At 35.4% G+C, this 26,423-nt stretch overlaps 1 protein-coding gene across 5 annotated transcripts in view; it reads left to right on the forward strand.

Annotated features, from left to right (window-relative positions):
- The window catches only part of STS (steroid sulfatase), a 110,102-nt gene that overhangs the window by 65,829 nt on the left and 17,850 nt on the right, over positions 1-26,423 (forward strand). For 4 of the 5 annotated variants that reach the window (XM_050975849.1, XM_030234823.2, XM_030234824.2 and 1 more), the window contains 3 exons: positions 1,941-2,078; positions 11,737-11,896; positions 14,451-14,572. In XM_050975849.1, coding sequence (XP_050831806.1) covers positions 1,941-2,078; positions 11,737-11,896; positions 14,451-14,572 — 420 coding nt within the window. Of the gene's footprint in view, positions 1-1,940; positions 2,079-11,736; positions 11,897-14,450; positions 14,573-16,081; positions 16,225-26,423 lie in introns of those variants that run through there. The other variant, XM_050975857.1, reaches the window with a different exon arrangement.

Below are 26,423 nucleotides of genomic sequence, written 5' to 3' on the forward strand. Positions count from 1 at the left end.
TTTGTAACAGATTTTCTCAGCTCTGTTGGGAAATTTCAACTCCCACGAGGCTTCAAAATTTACATAAACAAATTCTCCTACTCTTACATTTCTTCTTTGCTCCTACTTTACAAACAAGACCAACAGGTATCTACTTAAATTTAGCAGCTGATGTTCCTTTATTCTTGACCCAGTCATTTGAAAAATTAAGACAGTCAACCATTTTAAAAAGACAGTTTTAAAATGATATAGCAATAAGAGGCAACTAGAAATAGTAGCAATAAAGTAAGGTAATTACTCCTTATACAGAAATAGAACATAGCAACAGAAACAGTGATCTGAAAACCATTTAGAAGGCTCTGTATTTCAAAGTTCTTATCTCACTCTCTTTGACACAATAATTAGGCATTAGATGATGAATTAATTCTTAGTGGTCAGGTTAGCAAATCAAAATTAGCATTCAAATTGGACCATTCTTGGATGCTTAAGTAAAAGAATAAAGATAAAATGGTTGTGAAGACAAAATTATCTTTATATGTTCTGAGATCCCTAAAGGACAGGTTCATTGTCAGGCTGATGTGAAGAATTTTATTCTTAAGCTTTGGTCCTTTTCCAGGACCAATAATTTTAGATTCCTAATCGGTTTAAAATTCACTGGAGAAAGTTACAAAGAGAAGCTTCACTCTCATTCATACAGAAACACACTTTAAATAATTCAGTCCAAATAGGTTTCAGTGTAATTTATATAACTGCAAGGCCCTCCACAGTGCCAGAGTAGTGTGAGGAACACCTCGTCAAAATGAAACATGAGTCCATGGTGCCCCAGAGGTACAAGATATATCCCTGGGGATACTTCTTTTAAATGTGTGCACCTGGATATGTGTATTACCTAGCATATTTTGAGTTTAGGTGATGTTTTTCCATATGATGAGATATTAAGGGCTAATTATTAAGTTTGATAATGAAACCACACGTTCTTTAAAGGTGCCACTTTTTTTTTTTTCTTACTCTGACACTCTCAGTGAAATTTTTGCCAGGCTGCCTGTAGGTTGCTAGGCAGCAAGGCCTTACCCCCAAACTGCGAGATCTACTCCTCGTGCTGAGACTTTTTCCTCAGTGTTGCTAAATATTCTCAGTGGCTTGAATCTTCTTGCTAAGGGATTTCCTTGATTGAGAGCAACTGCTTCCAAAAGTCACTTGCTCTCTGTGGATTAGCCCTGTTCTCTGATGTGCACAAATCCTCTCATACTGTACTTCAAGAAACCCTGCAGCAACTGGGTTACAGTCCTGATTGCTACAAGCCCTGTGTGTTTGTGCTCTACCATGTGCTGCATGTGCCAATTGCTGGGTATAAGAGAGTTATGCGAAAAGTGGTCTCAAAAAAGCATATGGACACAAATATTTACATGTGCCAAGGCTAATGAAAAAGACATTTAAAGTCCTCAGCATCCAGAGGAGGGCAGCAAGGCTGGTGAAGGGCTTGGAACACAAGCCCTATGAAGAATGAGGGAGCTGGGGATGTTTAGCCTGGAAAGCAGGAGACACAGGAGTTACCTGATCAATCTCTACAGCTCCCTGAAAGGTGGTTTTAGTCAGGTGGGGGTTGGTCTGTTTTCCAGGCAACAGTTAGCAAAACAAGAGGACACAGTCTTAAGCAGCACCAGGGCAAGTTTAGGTTAGACATTAGAAAAAAATTTTTACTGAAAGAATGATTGGGCACTGGAACTCTCTGGCCAGGGACATGGTGGAGTGGTGGTGGAATCACCATCCTTGGACGTGTCCAATAAACAGACTGGACATGGTACTCAGTGCCATAGTTTAGTTAATGAGGAAGTGTTAGGCTAGGTCATAGGTTGGACTTGATGGTCTCAAAGGTCTTTTCCCACCTAGTTTGTTCTGTGATTTTTAAAGCTGTCCTTTGTTTCTTTCTTTTTTCTTTTTTTTTTTTTTTTTCCACTTAGGGCAAGTTCTGGATGTGCTGGAGAAGCATAATCTGAGTGACAAAACTCTTGTATACTTTACATCTGACCAAGGGGCTCATGTTGAAGAAATCTCCAGTGCTGGAGAAGTCCATGGAGGATTCAATGGTATATATAAAGGTGAAAATTCTCTGATTGTTCTCAAAAAATGAAAGGAAAAGCATCTCCTTGGGTTTGCACCAAAACTGTAATGTATTATGTGGCCAAAGTTAGAATCTTTGATCTATTCAAAATAAAGTAAGAATGTTTGTTTTTATTCTTTTTAATGAAATTCAATGAGTCTTCTTGTTTGTTTATGAGAGATTAATTTCTTTTCATTCTTTCAGTAAGTAGAGGCTGTGTAATTTGTTTTCCACTCATATTTCAGGGGTCAAAATCAAAGAAATCCAACAATCTCATAGTAGTTGAGCCTGGAAGGCATCTCCCAAGGTGTGCAGTCCCAGCCCCTGCAGAGCAGGGTCAGCTATAGCACATTGCTCAGAATTGTATCCAGTCAAGCTATGAAAATCTCCAAGGATGGAAACTTTATAGCCACCTTGGGCAACTTTCTCTAGTGTTTGATCACACCCACCATAAAAAAACCTTCTTCTTATGTTTAAATGAAGTTTTCTGTGGTTTAGTTTGTGCCCATTGCCTCTTGTTCTGTCAGTGGCCCCCCACTGAAAAGAATCTGTCCTCTTTACTCAGCTGTCACCGACATGTTTTATGAAAAATCCTTTCCTTAGGATTTTTCCCCTCCTGAGAAACTGAGAGGCCTCAGGAACAAACTGTAAACAATTCTTATCTGCTGCAACAGGGGGAATCTGTGATTGGCCTCATCAGGCTGTTTCCAATTACGGGCCAATCACAGATCACCTGTCCGGCTGGTCTCGGTCTGAGAGAAGACCTTTGTTATTAATTCCTTTTCTATTCTTAGCTTAGCCTTGTAGTGAGATCCTTTCCTCTATTCTTTTAGTATATTTTTAATATGTTATCTATCATATAATAATAAATCAAGCCTTCTGAAACATGGAGTCAACTTTCTCGTCTCTTCCTTCATCCTGTGACCCTTGTGGAAAATACCACACTCAGCTAAATCCATGTAATCCCTACAGATGGACAAGATCCTGGTAAGCATTTTCTTCCCCAGGATGAACATGTCTCTCAGCCTCTCCTCATATATTAAATGCTCCAATTGCTTAATCATTCATCACCTTCATTCAAACTCGTTCCAGTATGCCCAAGTACCTGGTACTGGGGAGTTCTGCACTCGGACCCAGTGCTCCAGGTACATCTCACCAGTGCTGAGCAGAGAGCAGGACTGGCCAGAAGCGTTCTTCCTAATGCAGCACAGAGTGAAGTTGTCCTTCATTGCCAGAAGGGCACGTTGCTGTCTCATGTTCAGCTGGTTGCTTGTTAGAACCATCCAGTCCCTCTCTGCAGAGCTGCTTTCCAGCCAGTTTCTCCCCAGCCTTTGCTTTGCTAGAGGTTGCTGCTGTGAAGATTCAGGACTTGATATTTCCTTTGCTGAACCCAATGGTGTTCGTTTTGGCCCATTTCTCCAAGCCTGTAAAAGTCCCTTTGAAAGGTAACACAATCTTCTTGTGTGATGCCAGATTTATATCAACTACAAAACTTCAAAAAGGAAAAAACTCAGGCATGTAGAGCAAGTAATAACCATACAGAGAGGTTTTCAAGCAAGAGGACCCCACAGTTTTTAGTCAGTAGGTATCTGTCTGAGAAATGACCCTTACATTTTAAGAGCTTCAAAGAAAATGCTACACAAGAAAAACAAGGAATGCCAAAGTGATGAGGTCTGTCTATCAGATGGGTCCCCTTGGGCTAGCACCAGAGTGAAATGTATCTTGAACAGTAGCACATAGGCCTTGCATAGTGATTTAAGTAATTAAGGAACCATATGGTTACATATCTGTAGCCGTAGGCACAGCCTGAGGTGTTTTAGAAGCTCTAAAAAATATTTGCCTTCTAGAGTGCCAGACATAAGGTACAGGATAAATTATAAGGAAGCAAAAAAAAATACACTTGGGAATATGTCTTCTTGAGGAACTTTGATTAAATGGAGTCTTTCTCTCAAGTCTTGCAAAATTTTTTATTCTTACTTACAGTGCAGAGAAAAACTTGAAATAGATCTTACCTGGATTAAGAAAAAAAAATCTGATTGATAGGTTCAGTTGGGTAGTAATGGGACTTCTTTTTTTAAAAAAAGGAAAAATTGTGTAGTTTGCAGTTAACACCTCTGCTGTGCTGACAAATGGGTTAGAAAATAATCACAATGTAAGAAACAAAATTGTTATTTGATGAGAAACATTCTTAGTAAAATAAAAAGAAATTAAAAGGTCCATGCAATTAGTTCAATATGCTTTCAGCTTTTAAAAATACAATACATTCCACTCCCTCCATCTCAAAATCAGTCCTTAAATTAAGAGGTATATCATGCATAATTTTCAAAAGGACTGAGGTAAAAATTATCAATTATTTGCTTAACAAGCAATTTTCATACATAGGAATTTATTCATACGAAAAGTCATGTGTGATGAAAAGTGTTTGTACATATTTGTCAGAGTTAATGAGAAACAGACCTTTGAAGCCCCAAGACTAGCCATGTGCTTAAAAAAGCAGAAGGACAATCTTGATGCTGCTTGTACTTAGGTGTCCACACACCAGGAACTTGCTTCCTTTGGTGTGTAGTTTAAAAACCTGTGGGACACACACATCCTTTCTCCCTCCCTGTCTCAGCTAGTCAATCTCCACTGCTTGTCTTTTTGTCTCTGAGTGCTGTATGAATGCAAACATGAATCAAGGCACTTAACCCTCTTGTCAGAGCTGGAGCAGTATGCTCAGCAATAATTGGTTCTGCCCTAAAATCAAAAGCTCTTAACTGATCTCTGCAATTCCAACTCACTAATTTCTCTTGATACCTAGCCAAATAAGCACCAATAATAAAATTTAAGAGGGGATTGGATAGTTAAGCTAGTGCTGCAAAACGCAATGCAAAAAGGGGAAATTGCTGTTTGAAGGTTTTATTACACTGGATCCTAACTGCAGAACAGTCCACCATAAATTTGGATAGTTAGAAACCAGAGCTGACCAATTGCTGTCATAAACAGTCTGGTTTATTTCTTCAGTACTCCTTTTCAGAAGACATTATGTAGTAATTCTGTAGTGATGGACCAAAATCTCTTTCCAGTGGCCTTTTTCTGGTGGTTGGTTATCAGGATATGTGTAGTAAATAAAATCCCTAAGAAGATCCTAATCCTAGACAGTATGACCTTGGTTTAATATGGAAATCCTGACAATTTAGATTCTACAAAGATTATTAACATGAATTATATAAATTTTTATCAGATAAAGATGAATTCTCACTTTGAGTCTTTCTAAAATCTGAGCATAGCCTCTATCACTTATCCATGAGAGCACAGTGCTTTCATTTACTAATATGAAATGGAACAGTTGCAAATTTCATGGGAGCTTAAGTTTTCATCTTGAAGTTTAATAACATGTTCTCACTAATATAGCAGAAAGGAGGGAAAAATTTAAATTTTCCATAGCTTAGATCTGTTTTGTATACTTTTACTGTGGCTCTTGGCAGTGGCAAAATTCAGAAGATAATTGTCTCGTCCATCTCTCTTATGATTTTAAATTGATGAGTTTTTACTCATCCCTGATTTCTTGTTATTTTCCTGTGTGAATTACTTCCCTTTCAAAACTGAAGTAAATATACTAAAATAGTAAGGGGCTGAGCACAGTGTAAATCAAGGTACCTTACTATCTTTTGGGGGGTATTTTTGCAAAGGGTCACAGGCTGTTTGTTTTCTCTTTTTGTTTCCTCTTTTTGTTTTCTAGTCAGATTTTGATTCATGAAAATCCTTTATCTCCTAAGCCATGATTAATGTTCCAGTAACTTTTCCTGAAGGTCTTTGTCAAAGATCTTTCTAAGGTTTAAATCTAGATACAGATTCTAAAACAAAAAATAGTGGCTATTTTAGTAAGAATTACTTCACAACTGAAGGCCTTTTTACCTGAACTCATTAAGTACTCCTGGGATTTGTTCAAGACACTATTATTATTTTAATTAAATTAAAAATACTAACAATTTAATTAATACATTAATATCAATTTTTTATTGAAATACAAAAAGTAACAGGAGTAACTGAAGTATCTTCTTAATTTTCTATGTAATTTTCCCAGCTTTTTTTTTTTTCAGTTCTGTAATATTTGTCTGTTGAAAGTCAGACATTAGAACATTAAGGTATTGCTTGTATATATGATTTCCAGGATACCTGCGCTGACTTCTTCTTAGGTGTTTTTCCCTAGCTGCCTCACTGAAGCATGTCCATTTGGTGTAGTCACCATAGATTTCCTTTAGGAGCAGAAATAAAGTTAATTTTTCCAAATAATTTGTATTTCTACTTTCAAATAAGATGAGTAGAATAAATAAATGAATACAGTTTCCTCTATATTAACAAGATGTGTCAGATGAGCAATTTAAAGGAAGCCATTATATTCTTCTTTGGTACCCTGAGATTTTGAATGGAAATATTTTGTGATAATTTCTATTTAGTTTCTTAGTGAGTAATTTCCTGAATTAGCCTCAGTGTACTATCATATATATATATATATATATATATATAGATATATATATATATATATATAATATATATATATATATATAATACATAATTTATATCAGTAAATATAAACTTTTCTCTACACTATTTCTCACTATAGTATTTCACTGGTACATATGCAGACAGTACAAGTCCTCTCTCCCTGTCACTTGTTGACATCTGTCCCACTTTGTCACATACTGGATTTTCTGTTTAGTCTCCTTACATCTTATTGTCTTTTGGATATGTACATTTTGCCTGTACCTCAGACCTGCATTAGAAACAGTTTTTCTTTGTACTTATGAAGCACTTAGCACAATACAGACACTTGGCTACTGTCATGCGGCCAGAGTGGGTCAGAAGTGGGTGCAGAGTGGGTCTGTTGATAATGGAAGTGGAGCCAAACACTGATAAAGTCCAACTGTGTAAACAACATTCATTTTAAATGCTTTGTGTCTTAGAAATAGATATTATCATAGTCATTTTTTTAATATCCATAAAAAATAATAATGTCTCATAAGGAATTAGGCCCTGATTTTTATTTTAAATCTACTACAAATCTGTCACACCAAAACAAGAAATGAATACCTATTTCTTTTAAAATGTATTACTGTAAAACAAGTTAATATACTGCAGTAATGAGTTAGTTCAGAAGGGTTTCTTGAAGCTGTTAGTAAGCCTTTTCCTACCTGTAAGCCACAGAAAAATTAAGCTGATTTTACCCCAGGACTCATGCTATGGCATATCTAGTGATATTTGTTGGAGTTTACTTTCGACTTGAAAGAAAGCAGAGGTTGGCTTTTTTTAAAATGTACTGTATTTTTATAGTCTCTCTGAAGTGATCCAGATTTTTAAATAATCAACCCATCTTTTAATTTTGACTGAAATAAAAATTATCCTCAGAGATAATTTTGTTTGATTGGAGGAAATTTTAGATGAAAAATGTCCAAATGAGCCATGTCTATTCCATTCACCTGTACAAGAATAGTTCAGATTAATATAAATAAAATTAACAAAAACAGTACATGAAACAAGTTGAAAATCAATAAGAGTAAACTTGTCATTGAAAATAAATTTTGTTCAACCATTTATAAAGCAAGCAATAGTAACCAGTCTTGATTGTTGATATTTGTGGCATTAAGTCCAGTATAGATGGGTAGAATAATTAATGTTGTGTTTCTCTATCATTCAAGAGAATAAATTTGGTTTGGAAGCTTTTTTTTTAGAAGAATATATGAAGGAAAGTGTAGTATAATTATAATCCAGGTGAATTAAGAAAGTTGTTCCAAATAGTTTTCAACATTCATCATTCATGTTAATAGTGATTTACTGCAGAGTTCCCCTTTATATATCATCCTTTGTAAAAGCTCTATTGCCAGAGTTAGGTAATAGCAGTCAATTTAAACCAGAGAGGGGAAAAAATGTTATATTCTTTTAGCTAAGATTTGAAATGAGGTTAAAATGGAAATTTGACATCATGTTGTGGATGACTGCAGAGAGTAATATCTGTATTTTGCCTGTTCCTGCAGATTTTTCAGGAAAGGTGAATGTAGGCTATTGTTCAATATACCACTGAGAAGTGCAACTGCTCAGAACGGTGTAAATGGCCAAGCAGGGAAATACAGCCTTGTGTTTTTTGTGCTGTTTTAAAAACATTGTTAAAAGACTTTAAGAGAACAAAAATAACAAAACTGTAAGTTGTCTACATTTTGCAAAGCATACAGGCTACTAGGTTTCAGTCTTTTCTCTATTTCAATGTTGTCAAGTCTGAGCAAAACACAAAACTAATGATCCATGTCCTTAAATATCAAGAGACTTTGTTTTAAAATAATGCTCTTTTCTGGATTTAAACAAAACAAAAAAAAAATTAGTCATTTAGATGTTTCCTACATGTTTCAAGCATCAGTAGTAAAACCCTGATTTTTGTTTTAAGGGAAAAAGAATGCAGATATCTTGAACAAAGTTTAACAGCTTGAGTTTTAAAGATGATAAACGCTCAGGGATTTGTAATCGTGTAATGGCATTAAGCACCTGCAGTTACTAAGCACAATTCTAATAAAAATGAACATCATGTAAGGAGAGATAATAGAAGACAGTCTTCTGGAATGACCTGTAATTCCTGCCCTGATTCTCTGTTATTCCCAGTCTCCAGAGATTAAAAAAAAAAAAAAAATTATGCTCCAATTAGCCTTTTGAAAGGAAAGCAGCAGTCACTTCTTCATAGACGTAAGTAAGGAGAAAGCCCTGCTGTGGAATCCATTTTGCTTGTTCCACCTTACAGCAGGGCATCAGAGCTTGTGTAGTGTTCCTTTGTGCTTGGGTAATGTGCAATTTTTCTTTCCTTTTCTGCTGATTCAAGAAAATTGTACTGTGAACCTAAGAGCTGTGAAAGTGACCCAATATCTAAGTTTTAAGAACTGCAACATGTGTGAGAATTAGATTTACCACTTTGAAATTTCTCTGCCGTCAGAGTATACAGGAGAAAACAGTGTAACAAGACTTTATTTAAACATCCATCTAATCTCTTACTTGGTTCAGACAGGCATACAGAAATAAAAAGGTCATACCTAAAGCTACCTAAGGTATAGATCAACTCTTAGTGTTGTCTGTTTGCTGGTACCCTTCAGCCATATAGCTGCTGTCATATATACACAGAATTAGGATCTGGCTCATGAGCTAAATCACCTCCCTGGTGTATCTGTTTGCTAAAAGTATGTTCATTTGAGGATATCTGTAATTTTATGGCCTTATGCTTGTTTTATTTGGATTAACCAACTCCCACTCAGCAAGATTTTCTATGCACCATAGCTCAGTCAGATTATTAATCTTTCCTGCTGTGTAACACCTTATTCCCACCAAACTTTGAAAAATATAATGGCTGTTGTACAGGGGTAGAGTCATCTTTTCTACAGAAGATGGGCATAGACTATTGACATCTACACTGATCTTGACCCAACAACATTGGCAACTGATCAGCATACTTTTGGGTGAACACTTTCTTCTGGTGACAGGTGTTCTATCTCACCGACATGTTTTATGAAAAATCCTTTCCTTAGGATTTTCCCCTCCTGAGAAACTGAGAGGCCTCAGGAACAAACTGTAAACAATTCTTATCTGCTGCTGTGGAATGCAACAGGGGAATCTGTGATTGGCCTCATCAGGCTGTTTCCAATTACGGGCCAATCACAGATCACCTGCCCGGATGGTCTCGGTCTGGGAGAAGACTTTGTTATTCATTCCTTTTCTATTCTTAGCTTAGCCTTGTAGTGAGATCCTTTCCTCTATTCTTTTAGTATAGTTTTAATATATTATCTATCTTAGAATAATAAATCAAGCCTTCTGAAACATGGAGTCAACTTTCTCGTCTCTTCCCCCATCCTGGAACCCCTGTGAATAAGACCACAGTTCTACATCTCACCAAATAGCACTTTATGAACTTAAATCTACATTCTCTTTAGAGCTGTGTTTTGAAAATAATATTTTACTGGAATGTAAACAAAAACAGGACATGCATCTCATTCTTGAGTAGGCAGCCATACACTTCATCATGAGAATGGAATTACATTTAACTCACTGATGACATAAACTTTTGAGAGTGTTCTAGAAGACAGACAATCCAGTAGAGATCTGATCTTGACACCATTAAAAAAAAAAAAACTTAAGCAAATATTGTTGCTTGACGTAATGCTGAATATTAAAAAGTCTAACTTTACTGAAATCAGGATATGTCCCTGACCGCTCAATATTATGAGGTCTGATAAAGCCCATGAAAAAAATGAAGCAAAAATCTGATATAATAAAGAATCATGTGCTAACAGTCCTTCGGTTACAAGAAAAAAAAAGGTAAATTTATACAAAAAAGAGTTGTCTTTCTTGAAGTTACTACTTACCTTTATAAACAGAGAAAATCCTGTAGAAAACCAGGTGAATTCTGAAACCCCTTTGCTGAAATGGAAAAGATCATTGAGAAGTCAATAAAATAGATAGCATGTATAACAAGGCCTGGGGTCAATACCAAAGTATTGAAATCTGTGAGGTGTTTTGGGTGTTTAAGATGCTCCTAAAACAGAACTTTTGAAATATTTTGTTGTAATAATTTTTTTCTTTTGTTTTGTTTTTTTTTTTTTTTAACTTGAAAAAAGGAGATACAGGAAAAAAATAGTCCTTAGTAGTATTGCCTGAAGCATGAATTGATATTTGTTTCATTTAATGGCAGAAGTCCAACCAATACATTTCTGTTTTTCCAGACATTTTAATTGTATAAAATAATCTCAGTTTGTTTCCAAATGGCCCTGACTGTGTTTAACCATATCCAAAACCCATCTGCTTCACAGAAGTTTCTTTTTCAAGTGATACATTAAATTCAAAGGTCACCCTGAAGTGTTCTGCATAGTCACAACTGTGCAGGACATTGGTAATAGCATTTGTGTTGCCTCTTCATACAGAGCCATGTCAATTATTTATTCTCTAATGGTGAACTTGCTGTCAGAGAATAAACCCATTGGCCTTCTGCAAAAGGTGTTGGGGGGACTCAGCAGTGATGGATCTTATAGAAACAGTAAATGACTGCAAGTCACTGTTGAATGCAATCAGTTGTTAGTGCATTTGATGCAACTGTGTTGGTTTAGGACACAAAAAGTTCTTCACAGCATCCTGAACGTTACCATCACCGAAGTGAATTTCTTTCTAATGCATTGAATTGGAGAATTCAGTAACATACTTAGTACTTTCTTCTGTATAAAGTCATTAAGCACCATTTTTAATAAAATGTCTTGTACCTTCTCTGGGTTCGTACCTCAGACATCTAAGTATAGCTCTTTTTTATTTTTGGATTCCTTTTTTTTTGGTTATAAGTTCACATATCTATAGGCTACACTATCTAGACCATTTCCTATGTGAAGATTTCAGTGAAGTGCTCTTTAATCTCCACAACTACTTTTTTTGGTGCAATTTAAATGCACTTTATAAGCTCTGTCTAATACATATTAGTAAATTTACAGAGAGAAAGTACTACAGAAGATAGAAAATTGAGAAAATTAAGAATAGGACAAATTTGTCTAATGGAAAGATTCTAGCTAGACAGAATGTTTAATATTTGGGAATTGAATCTAATGGGGTGGCATTATCAAAAAAGAAATTGATTTCTCAGCAAAGGAAACTAAATTTTTCAGGTGGAAAATCAACGAACTGGGAAGGAGGGATTCGTGTGCCGGGTCTTCTCCGTTGGCCTGGCGTGGTACAGGCTGGTGCCTATATTGATGAGCCAACGAGTAACATGGATGTATTTCCCACCATAGTTAAACTTGCAGATGCACAGGTACCCTCTGACAGGTATGCTCTCTAGTCATCTCTGTTTTAGAGAAAGTGTCATGAATGTTCTACATATTCTGGTGATATCTATTAAGATAACGTGAAAATGTAAATAAGAAACTAGGTTTTCTACTTGCAATATTATGTTGGCTCTTTTCATATTGACAGACTGATAATATTTTACAGAAATGTTGTATGTAAATACAGCTTAACTCACAGAATAAGAACCAAGTACCAAAAAGATAACAGAACACCATCAGATCAATGTAATGTCAAATGAAACTTTGAATTACTTACTAAAAGCAAAAATGAATGTATCACAATAGTTCTGTTCTGCATGAGTGAATTTGGTGAAAAAGAAACTTTAAGTGTAAATTACTTTAAACTTTATGAGCTTAGCTGTGACCTGCTTAATATCACAAAACACATCAAAATGCCGGCTATGCTTTTTTCACAGTTTTGTTTGGGTTTTTTGTTTTGTTTGGTTGGGTTTTTTTTCTCTGTACCTAGTTAGTCAAAATAATCCCCTACAGGGTTTTGCAGCCTGATAAGAAAAGCCACTGGACTTCCACAATTCATAAGATGCTTTCCTGACACTGCTACATCCCCAGGCTTTATCTTGTTTGTGAGATATACAGTCTCAGTAGCAAGGTGCCTCTGCCTAAGTGCTGTTGCTCTCCAAATCCAGTAAGTGGAGAAACCTGCTCATACACATAAGCTTTGAACACATTGATGACTCACAAACAGCTTTTGAGCACAAAGCATCAAGAATCCACATGGGAAGCCCACTGGTAAGCAGAGTCACTCTGCTAATGATTATTCTTTGAGTGTTTGAAGGAAATGGCAGGGCAGGGCAAGTCTTAGGCATGAAAAATTAGTCAGGTTGGTCCTGAGAGATGCTCTACAAGCAGTAATTCTGTCAAACCTCAGAAGTTCTGGTTGTTCTTTATGTGGCAGATCTATTGCATTTTGTTTTCATATTTCTTGAGTGAATACTAAGTACTGATGTTTTCTTTGATCCCTTTTATAGAAATTCAAATATAGTTGTGTTACTTCCACTTGTAGTTTGCTCCGCTGTGATTCTTCTGTGCTACACTGATGCCATAAGTACTGTTTCATCTTAGGTCATAGGGTAGCTTGAAGTATTTTTGTTCCAGCAGCTGGGTTCTTCTAGCTCCACTGAATTCTTCCTGAGAAATAAGAGAAAGTAATATAATTAATATTCTGTCACTGTGAGAAAGCAGATTGAAAAGGAATGATAGATATGCTCCTAGTTAAAGAAGACAAATTAGTAATTGGAAAGAAAAGTCTCATACATTCCTCTGTATCCAGCAGCTGTAGCAATACTAGAGTACTGGAGACATTTTTCTGGAGATGCCTTTTCCCCCATAAACAGGCTCTAGAACAGAAAGTGTTCAACAGACATGCATCTGTTAATGAGCATGGCAAGAGCCTGTTACTCAGGCAAGAGAACATGAAAAACCGAAAGTGGGAAAGACTCTGTTTAACAGACCCCCACAGACAGGGATTCACCCAGATGGCAATTATCAGACAAGATAGCTTTCAAAATTCCAGGAAGTTTTCCTGCCCATCCCTTGAGAAAAGTGCTACTCTGAATGGCTTTGTTGCATACAGTTGCTGGCAGGAATTTGATCATCACAAGCGACTTAAAAAAGTAAATTGATACCTGTCTTGGAGAAGTTATACCAATGTGAAAAACATTTTATGTAATGGTAATGAAATGACCCTGTATTTAAAGGCTATGAAAATCAACATAGACCTGTTAAAACTTCTTGTAAGTTTCAAAAAAAAAATTTATGGGATGTTGCTCAAAGTGCTTGAGAAAGAATTACTTGCTGATTTTTAGATCGGCAAAAATTAATTTCTGATAAAACATTGAAAAATTTGTAATTCTTACGAGGTCAAAAATGCAGACTGTGATTTCTCCCCAGCTGATGTCGGCAATTCAAAGGTTTAATATAGGGAAACAGCTAAAAGTCTTGCTTATTTTATAACTCAGTTTTTATGTAAATTGATTGACTCCTTCAAAGCATGATCAAATCGTCCAGCAGCATTTAGAGAATTTATATATATTTATGTGTATATGTGTGTGTAGTTGATAAATGTATATTTAAACAGTTAATTTTAAAATTTGAAATTACCACTTCTGTCTTAAATTCTGGCATACCTAATATACTGAACAGAGATATTACCACTACTTCTGGGGATGCTAGCAGAGAATGTATTTTCCTAGTTTTGAGGTTACTTTAGCCAGACTACTCCCAAAAACTTGAATGTGAAGGACTGTGTTGTAGCAATTTATTCACTTATGTCTGTTCACTTTCTCAGAAGTGAAAAAAAAGAGTTAATCATAATGGCAAAATGTAAAATTGTTTCCTTAGGTAATGTAGAGATCAACGGGAAGAGCGCCTGAAGGTTTTTCTCCAAATTGACCAGTTGGAGATAGCCATTCAGATTTGGGTTTTTTGAAGCAGCAGATGAGTAGAATTATCATATCTTCTAGGAAAGTGAGGTTTGAGTTATTTTTCTGATTTTGAAATGCTTTTTTACTCAGGATTATTGATGGACATGATCTGCTACCTTTACTTCAAGGAAAAGTGACTCAATCTGAGCATGAATTTCTCTTCCATTACTGCAATGCATATTTAAATGCAGTGCGCTGGCGTCCAGGAAACAGTAAGTAAACTTGCCTGTTCACATTTTAAATATTTAATATAATTTTTATTGCAGCTTGAAAAGAACCAGAAGGAAGCCTTAGGCTATAGTAACAAAAAAATTGTTTAAAAAATCTAGCCTTTTTCCATCTCTTTCACTTTTGTCTTTGCAGTAACATTCCTATTCACCATTTTACTGTTTGACATTATTTTGTTGTTATGTATTAATGTTGGATATGAATGCAATACTGAGATCTATGGTCTCTGAAAACATCCTTTTTTTAAGCCTATGTGAGAGAGAGTCTGTGCAACAGAATGAAGTAGTCAAGGCTGACTCTTATATTGTCTTAAAAATGCACAGGTAATAGAATGGTTTGCTGAATAACAGTAAAAGTATGATGTATAAAACCTGGCCATTTTTGTTAGTCAGATAACAAAACATAGAAGAATCTCTGAGTCAAAGTCATAATTATCCAATAAATGAATATAGGATTATAGAGTCCCTGTTCAAGCTTTTAATGAATGACATAATTCTACTTTGTAGGCCAAGGAAAAAAGCATTTCTCACTGATTTGCTCTTTTTCAACTAACAGCTCACTGTTTCTAGTAGCACCTTCCACATTAACCAAGGCATATTTTCCTTTCTATAAAAATCTCTGTGCTGAATGAAGTTAAACACACATTTTGTCCCATCTCCATTGACAGTGAAACTGATGATTTGTGTTTCAGCTTCAAAATAATGATCAGAAACAAGCTTTGGCTTAGATTTTTTTTCTTTTATTTTCTGTTTAAGTGTTGTGGGAAAGTTCTAGTTTAATGGTTAATACGCAGACTTAAAGTATTTGGAAACTCTGTCTTCTTGGTCATCTGAAGGCTGACTCTCTACCTGTCTTGGACTTTAAACTAGGAAAAAGTAAAATATTACATATAATATTTATTTACCATTTCTGTGCTTCTATGTCTTGCATTTGATAAATAATCATAAGGAAGAACCAAGCAATCAGATGTAGAACTATTTTGTACCTGATGTTGGATGGATTTATTCTGCATCATGAGAGAAGTGGGCAGAGAAGCTGTATTTTTCAAACATACACCTTTGCAAGATGATAAAACCCTTGTCTGAGGAAAGGGTTATCTTTATTATTCACTGAAGGGGAATGTGATGGGAAATGAATGTGAGGAACAGTGGGGGACTAGTCTACTGTACTTACTTGAGGAGCAACAGCAATGCAGAGTGTGATTCATCCTTTCTCCAAGGCATTCAAATGATAAAGCCCACTCAGAACCTGGTGACAACATTTTCGTAACCATGGGCTGGCTTTTGTAGAGAAGGTGGTTGTGGTTTAATTCCAGACAGCAACTAAGACTGACAGAGCCACTCTGTGTCTCTTTCTGTGATGGGGAAGAGAACTGAGAGGGGAGAAGTGAGAAGACTCATTAGCTGGGATAAAGACATTTTAATAGATAAATTAAAAGCCGAACGTGTCAGATAGTCAAAACAAGGAATTCATTCATTATTTCCCATTACCAGGCAGGTGTTCAGCCATCTCCAGGAAAGCTGGGCTCCATCACACGTCATAGTGACTTGGTGAAACAAATGCCATGCCTGAATATCCTCCTTTCCTTCTTATTTCTGCAGCTTTCTATGCTGAACATGATGTCATTAGGTCTAGGATATGCCTTGGGTCAGTTGGGATCAGCTGCCCCAGCAGTGCTCCCACCATGTGCTCCTTGTGCATCCCCAGCCTACTCACTGGTAGGGTGGGGGGAGAGGCAGAAGAGCCTTATCTGCTCAGTAATGAATAAAACATTGCTGTTATCAACATTGTTTTCAGCACAAATTTGAAACACAGCCCTGTATTAGCTACTGTGAAGAAAACTGGCTCTATTCCAGACAAAATAAGTGCAAAGGGCTTTTGATATTCTGCCTTGTCAGCTTACATTGTAGTGAGAGTAGACCATAGCCAGGTATTCCTCTCTATTTCCTTAGGTACCAGTCCTCTGTGAGGGCTTCATACCATGTTTAGCTTCTTCTGCACTTCTCTGGCAATGGGCTCTAACCCAAATGTCCAGCTAGACTGCTCATTCCTTCATTAAACATGTAATTTCTATTAATTTCAAAGATGCACTTTTTGAAGGACAAAGCGACAACACCTTAGAAGAGAAAGCTTACAACAGTTAAGAATAATGTGATGTATGTATTTATTGATTAAGGTACTAGGTAATGGTACATGTATTGTGTGTATGAACTTATTAATGTATCTATCTTAAGATTTCTTTCTATATTTATTTCCTGGGAAGTCTCAGTTCTCATGTCAGTGACAGCTTGCCTATTCCACTATTTTTTCTAGATGCTCAAAGTGTAGTATTAGCTTTGACCCTCAGGAAATCCTCAGCTAAATTCTGCTTAACTATTTGGTCCCTTTTTAATTCCATCACCCCACAGTTCCCTTAGTAACTCCATGTTTGTCACTATTAGATTTTCACTGTGCTTCAATCCAGAACCCCTATTTATTGGTTTATTTTTAACTCTTACATATATATATGAAACAGGCAAATGCAGAATACATTAAATTTTTGGTAGTTGCACATCTTTCCCTTGCTTGCAAGATTCTAGTCTGACTTAAGCTGGCATGTTTCTCACATCATTCAGGGAAGGTCAGAAACGTCAGAGTGAACAATTACCATTTTGCATTTATACATTTAGAGGCTAAGAGTTCCTCATAACCAAATCAATACACATCTTCATTAAGTTATATTAGTTAGGTCAGTTATTGCATTCACAATGTACTTTCCCCTTGAGCAGTCCTTTGAAGGAGCTTTTAAAGGATGTGTGCTATTCAATGATCTTCTCAAAAAAGTCTGCAGAATTTAAACCTTCTTCTTTCTAGAGAGTTGTGAGGAAAATAATCTCTTGGGTTTTTTTCTTTTTTCTTTGTTTTTCTCAGCCACATAAATAAGCTAATGCCATTTCTTCTTCATGTCATTTTGACTCAAATATTACCTCATGCTAGAAAAAAATGCACATAATTCTTCACATTCTGAGTTTTAAAAAATGAATGAAATATCAGGCAATTTTCTTTTGCTCTCACAGACTTTTGCATGCTGATACTTCACAGAGTCACAGAGTTACAAAATAAGCTGAGTTGGAAGGGACCCACATCCTTCCACTCAGTGGAAGGATCATTGAGTCCAACTTGCTGTAATTGCCTTGGAAGCAGCCAAGGTATATAGTCCTAGTCCTTGAAGGATGATTTCCTGTTATTTTGAAAGCTTATAAATATTTGTAATTTAATGTACTTGTCAAAAAATACAGAGAGAAAGACATGTAAAAAAGTAAAGTGATTTCCCATTATCAATATTTATTCTGCAGCTGCCTGGTATACCACAGAAGTACCAATATATGAAATCAACACCTTTAGAAAAAACCACTACATTTTCTTTCTTCCTAGTAGGGTGTAATCACCTTGTTTTATAAAGCATTGAGTAATTTTTTTCTAAATCATTAAGCATTTATATAGAAAATAAAACAGATGTAGAATCTGCCTTTACTTTCTTGAGCTGAGCCACCCAAAATTTTGTGTTGCTTTCTGTGATGTATTCCAGATGATACTTTGGCCTGTTTTAAGTCTGATCACATGTTCTGCTTGAGCAAGTTGACCAGTACTTTTGTATTTGCTAACTTTATAATGTAGCATAACTGAGTACTAAAAAACTACCAAGAGCACTGTCTCCAGAATATAGTATATGAATCAGAACTACTAAAAATGCATTGCTATGACAACTTAATTATAAGGGGAAGATTAATCAGATACACAGCACATCTATAGTTGAATGAAACTTCATCCTTCAGGTTACGCTGCTTGTGTGCAAAATTTTGATTTGATAAGGAGAAAATAAATTGTAATGCTGTCTAATAAATATTGAGAAATATAATGCAATGCAGTCTGCATTAAAAAGAAATAATGATCTTCACAGTATTTTCATACTACTGATAAAAATACACTAATATTTCTGATAAATGCTAGAGTGACTTTACTAGCAGCACTTCACTTTTTCTATTTCAAAATGGATTTAGCTATTCAGTGGAATATGTCATTCAGTAAACAAAAGACAAGGAGATTTTCTATGGGAAGTTCACTTGAAGCAGACTACGCTGCAATGCCAAACTAGCTTATTGTGCAAATATAAAGTCTTTTAAAGACAGTAGAATTTCACTGAAAAGTTTTATATGGAAATTTCCCACTTAGCTTCAATTAACAAACAAGATACATTTCAATTAGTGTTTATATTGACTTTCTTGAATGTTGTGAACTACCTCAATTACTGAAATTATTTCAGTCAAATTCAGCAATGAGGGATTCTCTCTGTAGTATCACAGAATTCAAAGCTATTCTGATTCCTGGATGTTGCAATATTCTCCAGCATCCAACACTATTTCACGAGACATAATTTGTTCTATGGCTAGGGGTTATAGGTCCTTCCTAGTCATGAATTTGACCTTTTTCTACAATTTCAACTGTAAAAATTGAAGGTGAAAAACAAATAAAAAGTAAATGAGAGAGAAATATTTTGGTTTGCAGTTTTCAGACTGAATATATAGGATAAGTTTACCAGAATAGTGTTTTGGGTTTTTTAAGAGGTTCCTCCAGACTTAGTTTGACTAAAGACATTAGAGAGGAAAAAGCATGAAAAATCTGCTCAGGAGGGTGATTTTGTAACAACTTTGGGTTTGGACAAGCACAACCATTCTTGTGAAATTGAGTTAAAATGGACCTGGTTTTGAAGAAATTAGACATGAAGAATACCTGCCACTTTTCCTTACCTCTCAAAAGCCCAATGTTATTCATGCCTTATAGGGTAGTGAGGGTTACCTTATAAATTAAGGGGGCTTGCATTATTTTTGGTGCCATTCATCACATTTAGTGTTAATAGTTAAAAACTGTAAGATTACTTCATATGCTTAAAACACTGGCTTGTGAGCACAATATTATACTCAGAGGAAAAACAAAGGAGTTGGAGTTTAGACAAGTAACAGAAACTGGGAAACTTCTACAAAGCTCTGGAACCATCTTGGAATGTTTTTTTTCCAGTCAAGTTCTCAGTGTGAGGGTAGGTGAATCTAGTGGTTGTCTCTAGCAAACAGAAATGCATTAATGTGTATATAAGGGAAACTTTGTAGTGTTATGTGGTGCCAAAACACTTGTTTGAAAATGCCTGTCCTTCCTGGTTCTCTTAATGCAGCTAAGAAATATAATTATGCAGACATCCACAAAGTAAATGAACACTTCTCTTTGCTCTGAATAAGAAAGTATTAGAGTTTTTCCTAAGTGCTTGATATTTTAAAGATCTTTCTTAATATTGCTTCCACTTTCTGAATATAAACAAGAAATTTCAAATCATGCATTCTCTAAAGCCTCATAAGCTTCTTTTTTATTTCTTTCTTTGTAATAACAGAGGAAATGTTTCAGTGTGTTTTTTACTATAGGGTGAACAAATGCTACAGCAGCTTCATTTGTAAGACGTGGGATGTGCTTGTCATACACAGAAGACCCATTGGCAGAACCCACACCATTGCCTAACTTCTTCATCTTTTTTTTGCTTGCTTCTCTGAGGAGCTTTTTCCATTTATGGTTTATTTGCCTTCTCTGTGAGGAACAAAGGACCTGGAAGATGTTGCTACAGATTAGTAAAAACTCACATTGACCCTGAGAATGCCAACAGTTACAGTTGCTTTCTTTGCTTAACAGTACAAAGGAAGGTAAATTTAATAGAAATTTGATCCAGAAATTTCTTCTTTTGCACAACATCTTCAAAGGAGAGATACTACCATGTGACTTCCACTGCTGTCAAGGAAACATTTTGTTTCCTCACAAAGAAACATCTTTTTTTTTATCAAATCCTTTATCACACCAACCTTGTATCTTTTCTCAGAAAATAACAGATGAGAAAGGATAAAACAGAAAGAATAAACATTTAAAGGAGTAAAAATTCCCTATTGTCACAAAATTTCTAGATTTCTAGCTAGGAAGAATAGACTTTTTCTTTAGTTGTAGTAAAATTGATGCAGGAATATTTTTGTCTCAGAGGGCTGTTCCCCCAGTGAAGGACCATGGTAAATGTCCCTTGACAGTGGCATTATGCACATTGACTTTCAGTGATCATATCAGAATGCTTTTTCTTCATTTAAAAATAGAAACTGTAACATACTGCTCTATTGAATTCAAAATATCTTGACCTAAATTAGTAATGTTTGTAGTGAACACTAAAAGAGGTTGACAGGTTTCAGTGATCATATAATGGCAAAGGCATTTAAAATAGATAATTCAGTGGTATTTAAACTTCAGCTTTAATGGTTTGCTGACAGATATTTTGTCATGCACTTGTGACGTGTACAAAAGATAAATTTTAATGGATTTTTTCTGTATACTCCACAGCTAACACTTAAATAGAAAAAGGTATCTGAGTTAGAGCAACTGATATATTTTTATTTATTCATAAATTTAGCAGTAGTCAAAACAACAACCGCATAAAAGACTAGGTAAAAATGCTCTGCAACTTTCAAAAATTAATTTCAGCATTCCAAGTAACATTAAGAGTGAGTCTTTAACAATATCTGGAGCATTACGCTTCCAAAAATATCTTTAGCTCAATGTTGGATTTGAGCCTGCAGCATTTTGCATGTTACATTCAGAACATAGCACTGATTCATCCTAATTTTAAAGTCGGATTCAAATGGCATATGTTGTCTTAGGCAATGCTCTTCAAGGGAAGTAGTTAATGCATGCACAACCCACGTGGAGTATTCTGTGTTCCACAGCCTCTAACCTCATATCATTACTTTTAGAAAATAAAGCAAACCATATGTTTATTAGAGAAATTCCCTGGAAACTTGACTGTCATTAGTGAGGTGACTTCTTAGTACGGCATAAAAAGACCCTGCCATGAAAGGCAGTAGAAATAAACGTAGGAGAAAACAGTGAATGTTTGCAGGCACTTGGGCAAGACTATGGTGGAGGCCAGTGTGCAATCTGTGGATGATGTGAACTCTGTACCATGTAATTGCTTCTAAATTTAAGTTCTGATCCGTACTTTGGACAGAAAACACAAGCAGAATTACTCAGTAATCAGTGAAACTGTTCTCAGCCTGAGAAAAGCTCACATCTCAGTACAAAGAGTGGTCTTTTTGTTGCTTTCAAACCATTTTATGTGGTCTCAAAGTGTTAGAGGGTGTGTAACACATTGAATTTTTCAAGTATCTTTTCTCAAGGCATTTAGTTTCCTAAAACGAAAAGCAGGGGGGAAAAAACCCCACAGCAAAACACCAAACAGATTTCTATAACTTGTTACTTGTTGTGTCATCCTTAGTACAGACATTTTGTAGTGGATTTGTATGAAAGCTTTTTGAAACTGAAAGAGACTACATTTCATTTGTAGTTTTTTATCATAGTTCTTTCAATGACCTCCTAGTAGAAAAGAGAATTAGGTGAAATTGTATAGAACAGGTTCCTGCACATTGTGACATTATTCACATTTATTCAAAGTTTTAACCCCAAATTTATTGAAAATAATTCTTCAGATGCAGATCACTTGTATACAGGAGAATTTTATGGTCTCGTGGTTGTAGGACTCTAAGGTGAACATTTCTGAGACTCAAATACTCAGTCCTCTTCAAGACTGACATTTTAAAGCAAAATTGGTTTCTAGCATTCACAGTACAAGGAGGAAGTTAGAAATCATGGCTCACTCACAACATTAAAAGTCAACAAGACTATAAAACCTCAATAAAGATAATGAAAATTTAGTACTTAGAATTAGCACTAATGCAATAAAGAAAGGGTGACCCTTTTAGCATTAAGAAATATTAGTCATCCTTAAGATAATTTTGTCCTTACCAAGTGTGTGCTAATTTTTCATGTACAACCTGTTACCTGTCTGTTGAACATTAATTTTTAAATGGTATTACATCACAGAAGCAAGATTCTCAATCACCTCACTTGCTCAGTGACTAGAGTCTTCAAGACTCCATAGAGTCTTCAGGATTAACTTAATTATCTTGGCTCTCTCTCTTCAATGCCATAGAATATTTACAGGCCATAGAAGATTTTCAGTCTGAAAATCTTATCTTTCTGTATGGTCCTATTTGGTGACAAATAAAGACTGAATCTCAGTCCTAGAAGCTTATAGTTGCCTTAGCATTAGTTCATGTCCATGACAGCAAAACCACTTAGCCACAAAGCTTTGTAGTGTAGACTCAAAACCAATGTCTTGATTACTGTGTTGTTGATAATCCCACTTTGAATTCTCTACTCTAGCTCTTTACGGAATTGAAATTTTGGAAGGTTTTAGTTGATTCTCATGGGTTTGGTTTTTTGTTTGTTTGTTTTTTGTTTTATTTGATGGTGGTGGTGGTTTTTGGTTGGTCAGTTGTTGGTTGGTTGGTTGGTTGGTTGGTGGGTTTTTTAACAAAGTTCCCCTCCCATTCCTATCCAGTGCCAAGCTCCAAATACTTTATTATCTTCCAAAAGCCAACATTGTTAATTAATCACTTGGTGAAGCTGCTAAAACAGTACCATGATGCATAAACATAAAGCTAGTTAGAGAGAGGTAATAACAAAGTATAAAGGGTTTAATGAAGATTTTGACTTTAGCAGTATGAAAATATAAGACTGAAATATTAGACAAGAAAGTGTGAGTAAATAAATCTACCAGAGTGAAAAAATTACTTATTCTCTGAAATCGTTGTCTCAAGACTCTGGAATTTCTTTAGAATGCACTTTTAGAGCATTCTAGGATGCCCCGGGAAACATTAAAATGAGGATTCATTAGTTCTTCATGACTGTTGTGTCTTAGAACTGTAAATCCTCTAGTTCCATCAGGGTCTAAGTCTACTTTATCCCACAGCTGGTCATGGAGGCACTTTTGTGCACTTTTTCTACTTCTTCATCTCTCAAATTATCCCAGTCTAGCAAATGGGATTTTGTTGCAACTACATTGCTGTTTGCTTTTCATCAGCTGTTACCTTTCTGTCTCAGACATTGTTGTTTTACAGAAAAATTCAATTCCTGTCTCCTGTAGGTAGGCTGTGGGTTTTAAGGCATTGATATAAAAATGGAGTTTGCTGTGCTGTAGGATATCCCTCTCTGTTTTATGCAGCATATCTAAATTAGAAGCTAAAACAATTCTTTTATTAATATAAAAGAGGCTGTATATATATCTGCATCACGTGCTCTATTTCAGATCATAGTTTTAGTAACTGATTTCTCAAAGCCTAATACTCAAACATAATTATAATTAATAAACATTATATAAAATTTTAAGTATTTTGACATATACCCATAGAGGATGACCCTGATAGCTCTATAATACTGAATGGTGGGTTGCTTGTAGTATTTTTAGTTGACAATGGTTTTTTGACTCTGAAAAACAATGTACTTGTTACGAAAACCAATTTTCAGCTGTAGCCAGAGGCTCTAAGACCACATACCTTTATGATTCAGAAACAAGTGGAGCTCTTGAACATTCAGGTCACTTTTCAAAAAGCAACTTACAAGAAATCCAGAGATTAAATAAAACTTACCATTTTTCCAGACAAAATCAGTTTCATCGGTGAGGACTATTTGTATTCTGTGAAGGTATGAGCTTATCTGAAGGGATGAGGACAAATACATGTTTCACAGAAGTGAAGATGATTTGAATTATACTGTGAGAGGGAAGTTTTGCCTGAAAGTTGGAAATTTCCTAAAAAATCTTAATATCATATGGAAGCTTTTATCCTAACAGAGCTGATCAGAATAAGAAGACCAAAGGTAGAATCAAGAAAATAAGAGAGAGGGAAAAATGTAGCTATTATGTCATGCTGAAACTGAGGTTTTATATAACTGACTTTTTTTCAAAACAAATACAGAGGCATGTAAATTTTTTTTTGAGTTCTGTTTGCAATGGTCAGTATTAAACTTTGCAGGAAAACTTTTAGAACTTCATACATTATTTTATTTTTCATTCTCTAATTTTATGTTTTGAGTAAGGAAAATATTAGTAATCTGATGCATTCTTTAGTGGCAGAAAATACATTATGTGACTTTAAAAAGGGATTATAATAAAATCAAATCAATCCATTAAAAATTAGGATACTTGAAATATTTGAACAATTTCAAAATTAGCAAAATAATTTTGAATAATTTAAAAATTAGCAAAAAATTACCAGTTTTTTTACTATATTCTTTTGCATATTATACTTTGAAAGTACTCAGGTTTTTCCTGAAAATATTGCAAAGTTCATTAGTGAGCTTATCTTAGCACAAGAGTAAGTACTGAACACAAATGTCTCAGTTCAGTTTCACGGTCAGTGGAAACATAATCAATCTGTGGGAAGAAGAGCAACTGGGAATTGCAAAAAATTGTACAAGAATACAGGCTGTTTCCTCATATGCTTCAGTTCATTCAGCTCTGCTCTAGTGGAGCTGTTGGGTCATTTAAAGGTTCTGGTGATTTCAGGAATGCTGAGCAGCTCCAAATACCAGGATACCAGGACTGTGTTGTGGCAACAGAAGGCTGGCTTAGAAAATCATGCTGTGTTTAGAGAGAGGCTGTAATAACCAAGAAAAAGGTGCTGAGAAATGCTTTAACTGGGTTTGGGAACATGGTACTAAATAGATAATACAAAGCCTCCTGATAATTATCAAATGCCTCATTTTCCCCCCTTTTATATTGCCAAAATATTTGAGGTCTCCAGATTGAGAGGGTTTAATATCTATCAGTGGTTTTAAATTGTGATGACATCCAATTTTTGAAAAAAATTAGCCAAACCAAAACAAAACAATAACTATGAACTAAGATCCGAGAAGTATGTTTGAATGTTTAGCAACCAGCAGGTGGAAGTAAAAAAAGTAAATGTGCCACTCGTACTTCAGAAAATATTTTTTGAGTACATGTCATTCAAAGCATTTAATCCATGGAAAGTATTTGTATTTGGAAGATAGAAAATATGAAAAAAAATCAAGATTACTTTCTTTAAAATGGCTTAAATGTGAAAAAGTTACAGATTTTTATCTCTTAATCAAGAAAATTATGTATAAATTATTAGAATGTTTTAAGTATTATTCCATTAGTGGGTATTTTTCAAATGAAAATGTTGGCAAGTGATTACAAGGACAATGTCTACATGTCAAGCTTGATAAATCTGTGTTAATGCTGTGGCATGGAGAAGTCAGAAACAGGTTTCTACCCCATTAGCATGTGAACCTTAAGAGCTTGGCTGAGCCTGCCAATGCAATTTCTGCCTGGACACACAAGAACTGTTCCTGTTTGGTCTTTTCTAACTAATTTCAGGCAATTTATTCTCTTTGAAGACCAAGTTGACCTCAGATTTTTTTTTTTTTTGTCATGCTGCATTGTTAGATTTTGAATTTCAGTTGTTACATACTTGAAAAAGCTGTGTGAGGACGCACTGTGTCTCAGGGATGTAGAAGAGAAGCTTTAGGAAGGCTTAAACTTTCTGCATTCTTGGACATCTGTACAGATGTGTAATATGTCTGAATATGGGTATTTTATTCCTTCTGTAAATTTTAATCTGCTCTTGCAGAGCTAGTTGTGGAAGCAGATGACCTTTTTTATCCTAAACATTTTGGTCTTTTTCTGTTTGCAAGGTGAGTAGTGATCCAAAGTTCAGAAGCTAAAACTAGACAGATCTAGGAGATTCAGCAGGACAGGCAAAGCTTTCAAAGTGAGAGTGAAGATCTGGATGACAGGTAAATTGTTTAGCAGGTCCATCTGCCTGGCCTGCCTATCACTTGAGTGCATTTTGGTTGGTAGATTTCCTATTCTCTAATCCTAACTGAATTTCAAGTTCCTTTTTTTGTCTTCAGAGTCTA

Source organism: Serinus canaria, chromosome 1, assembly GCF_022539315.1.
Source record: "Serinus canaria isolate serCan28SL12 chromosome 1, serCan2020, whole genome shotgun sequence".
NCBI lineage: Eukaryota > Metazoa > Chordata > Aves > Passeriformes > Fringillidae > Serinus > Serinus canaria.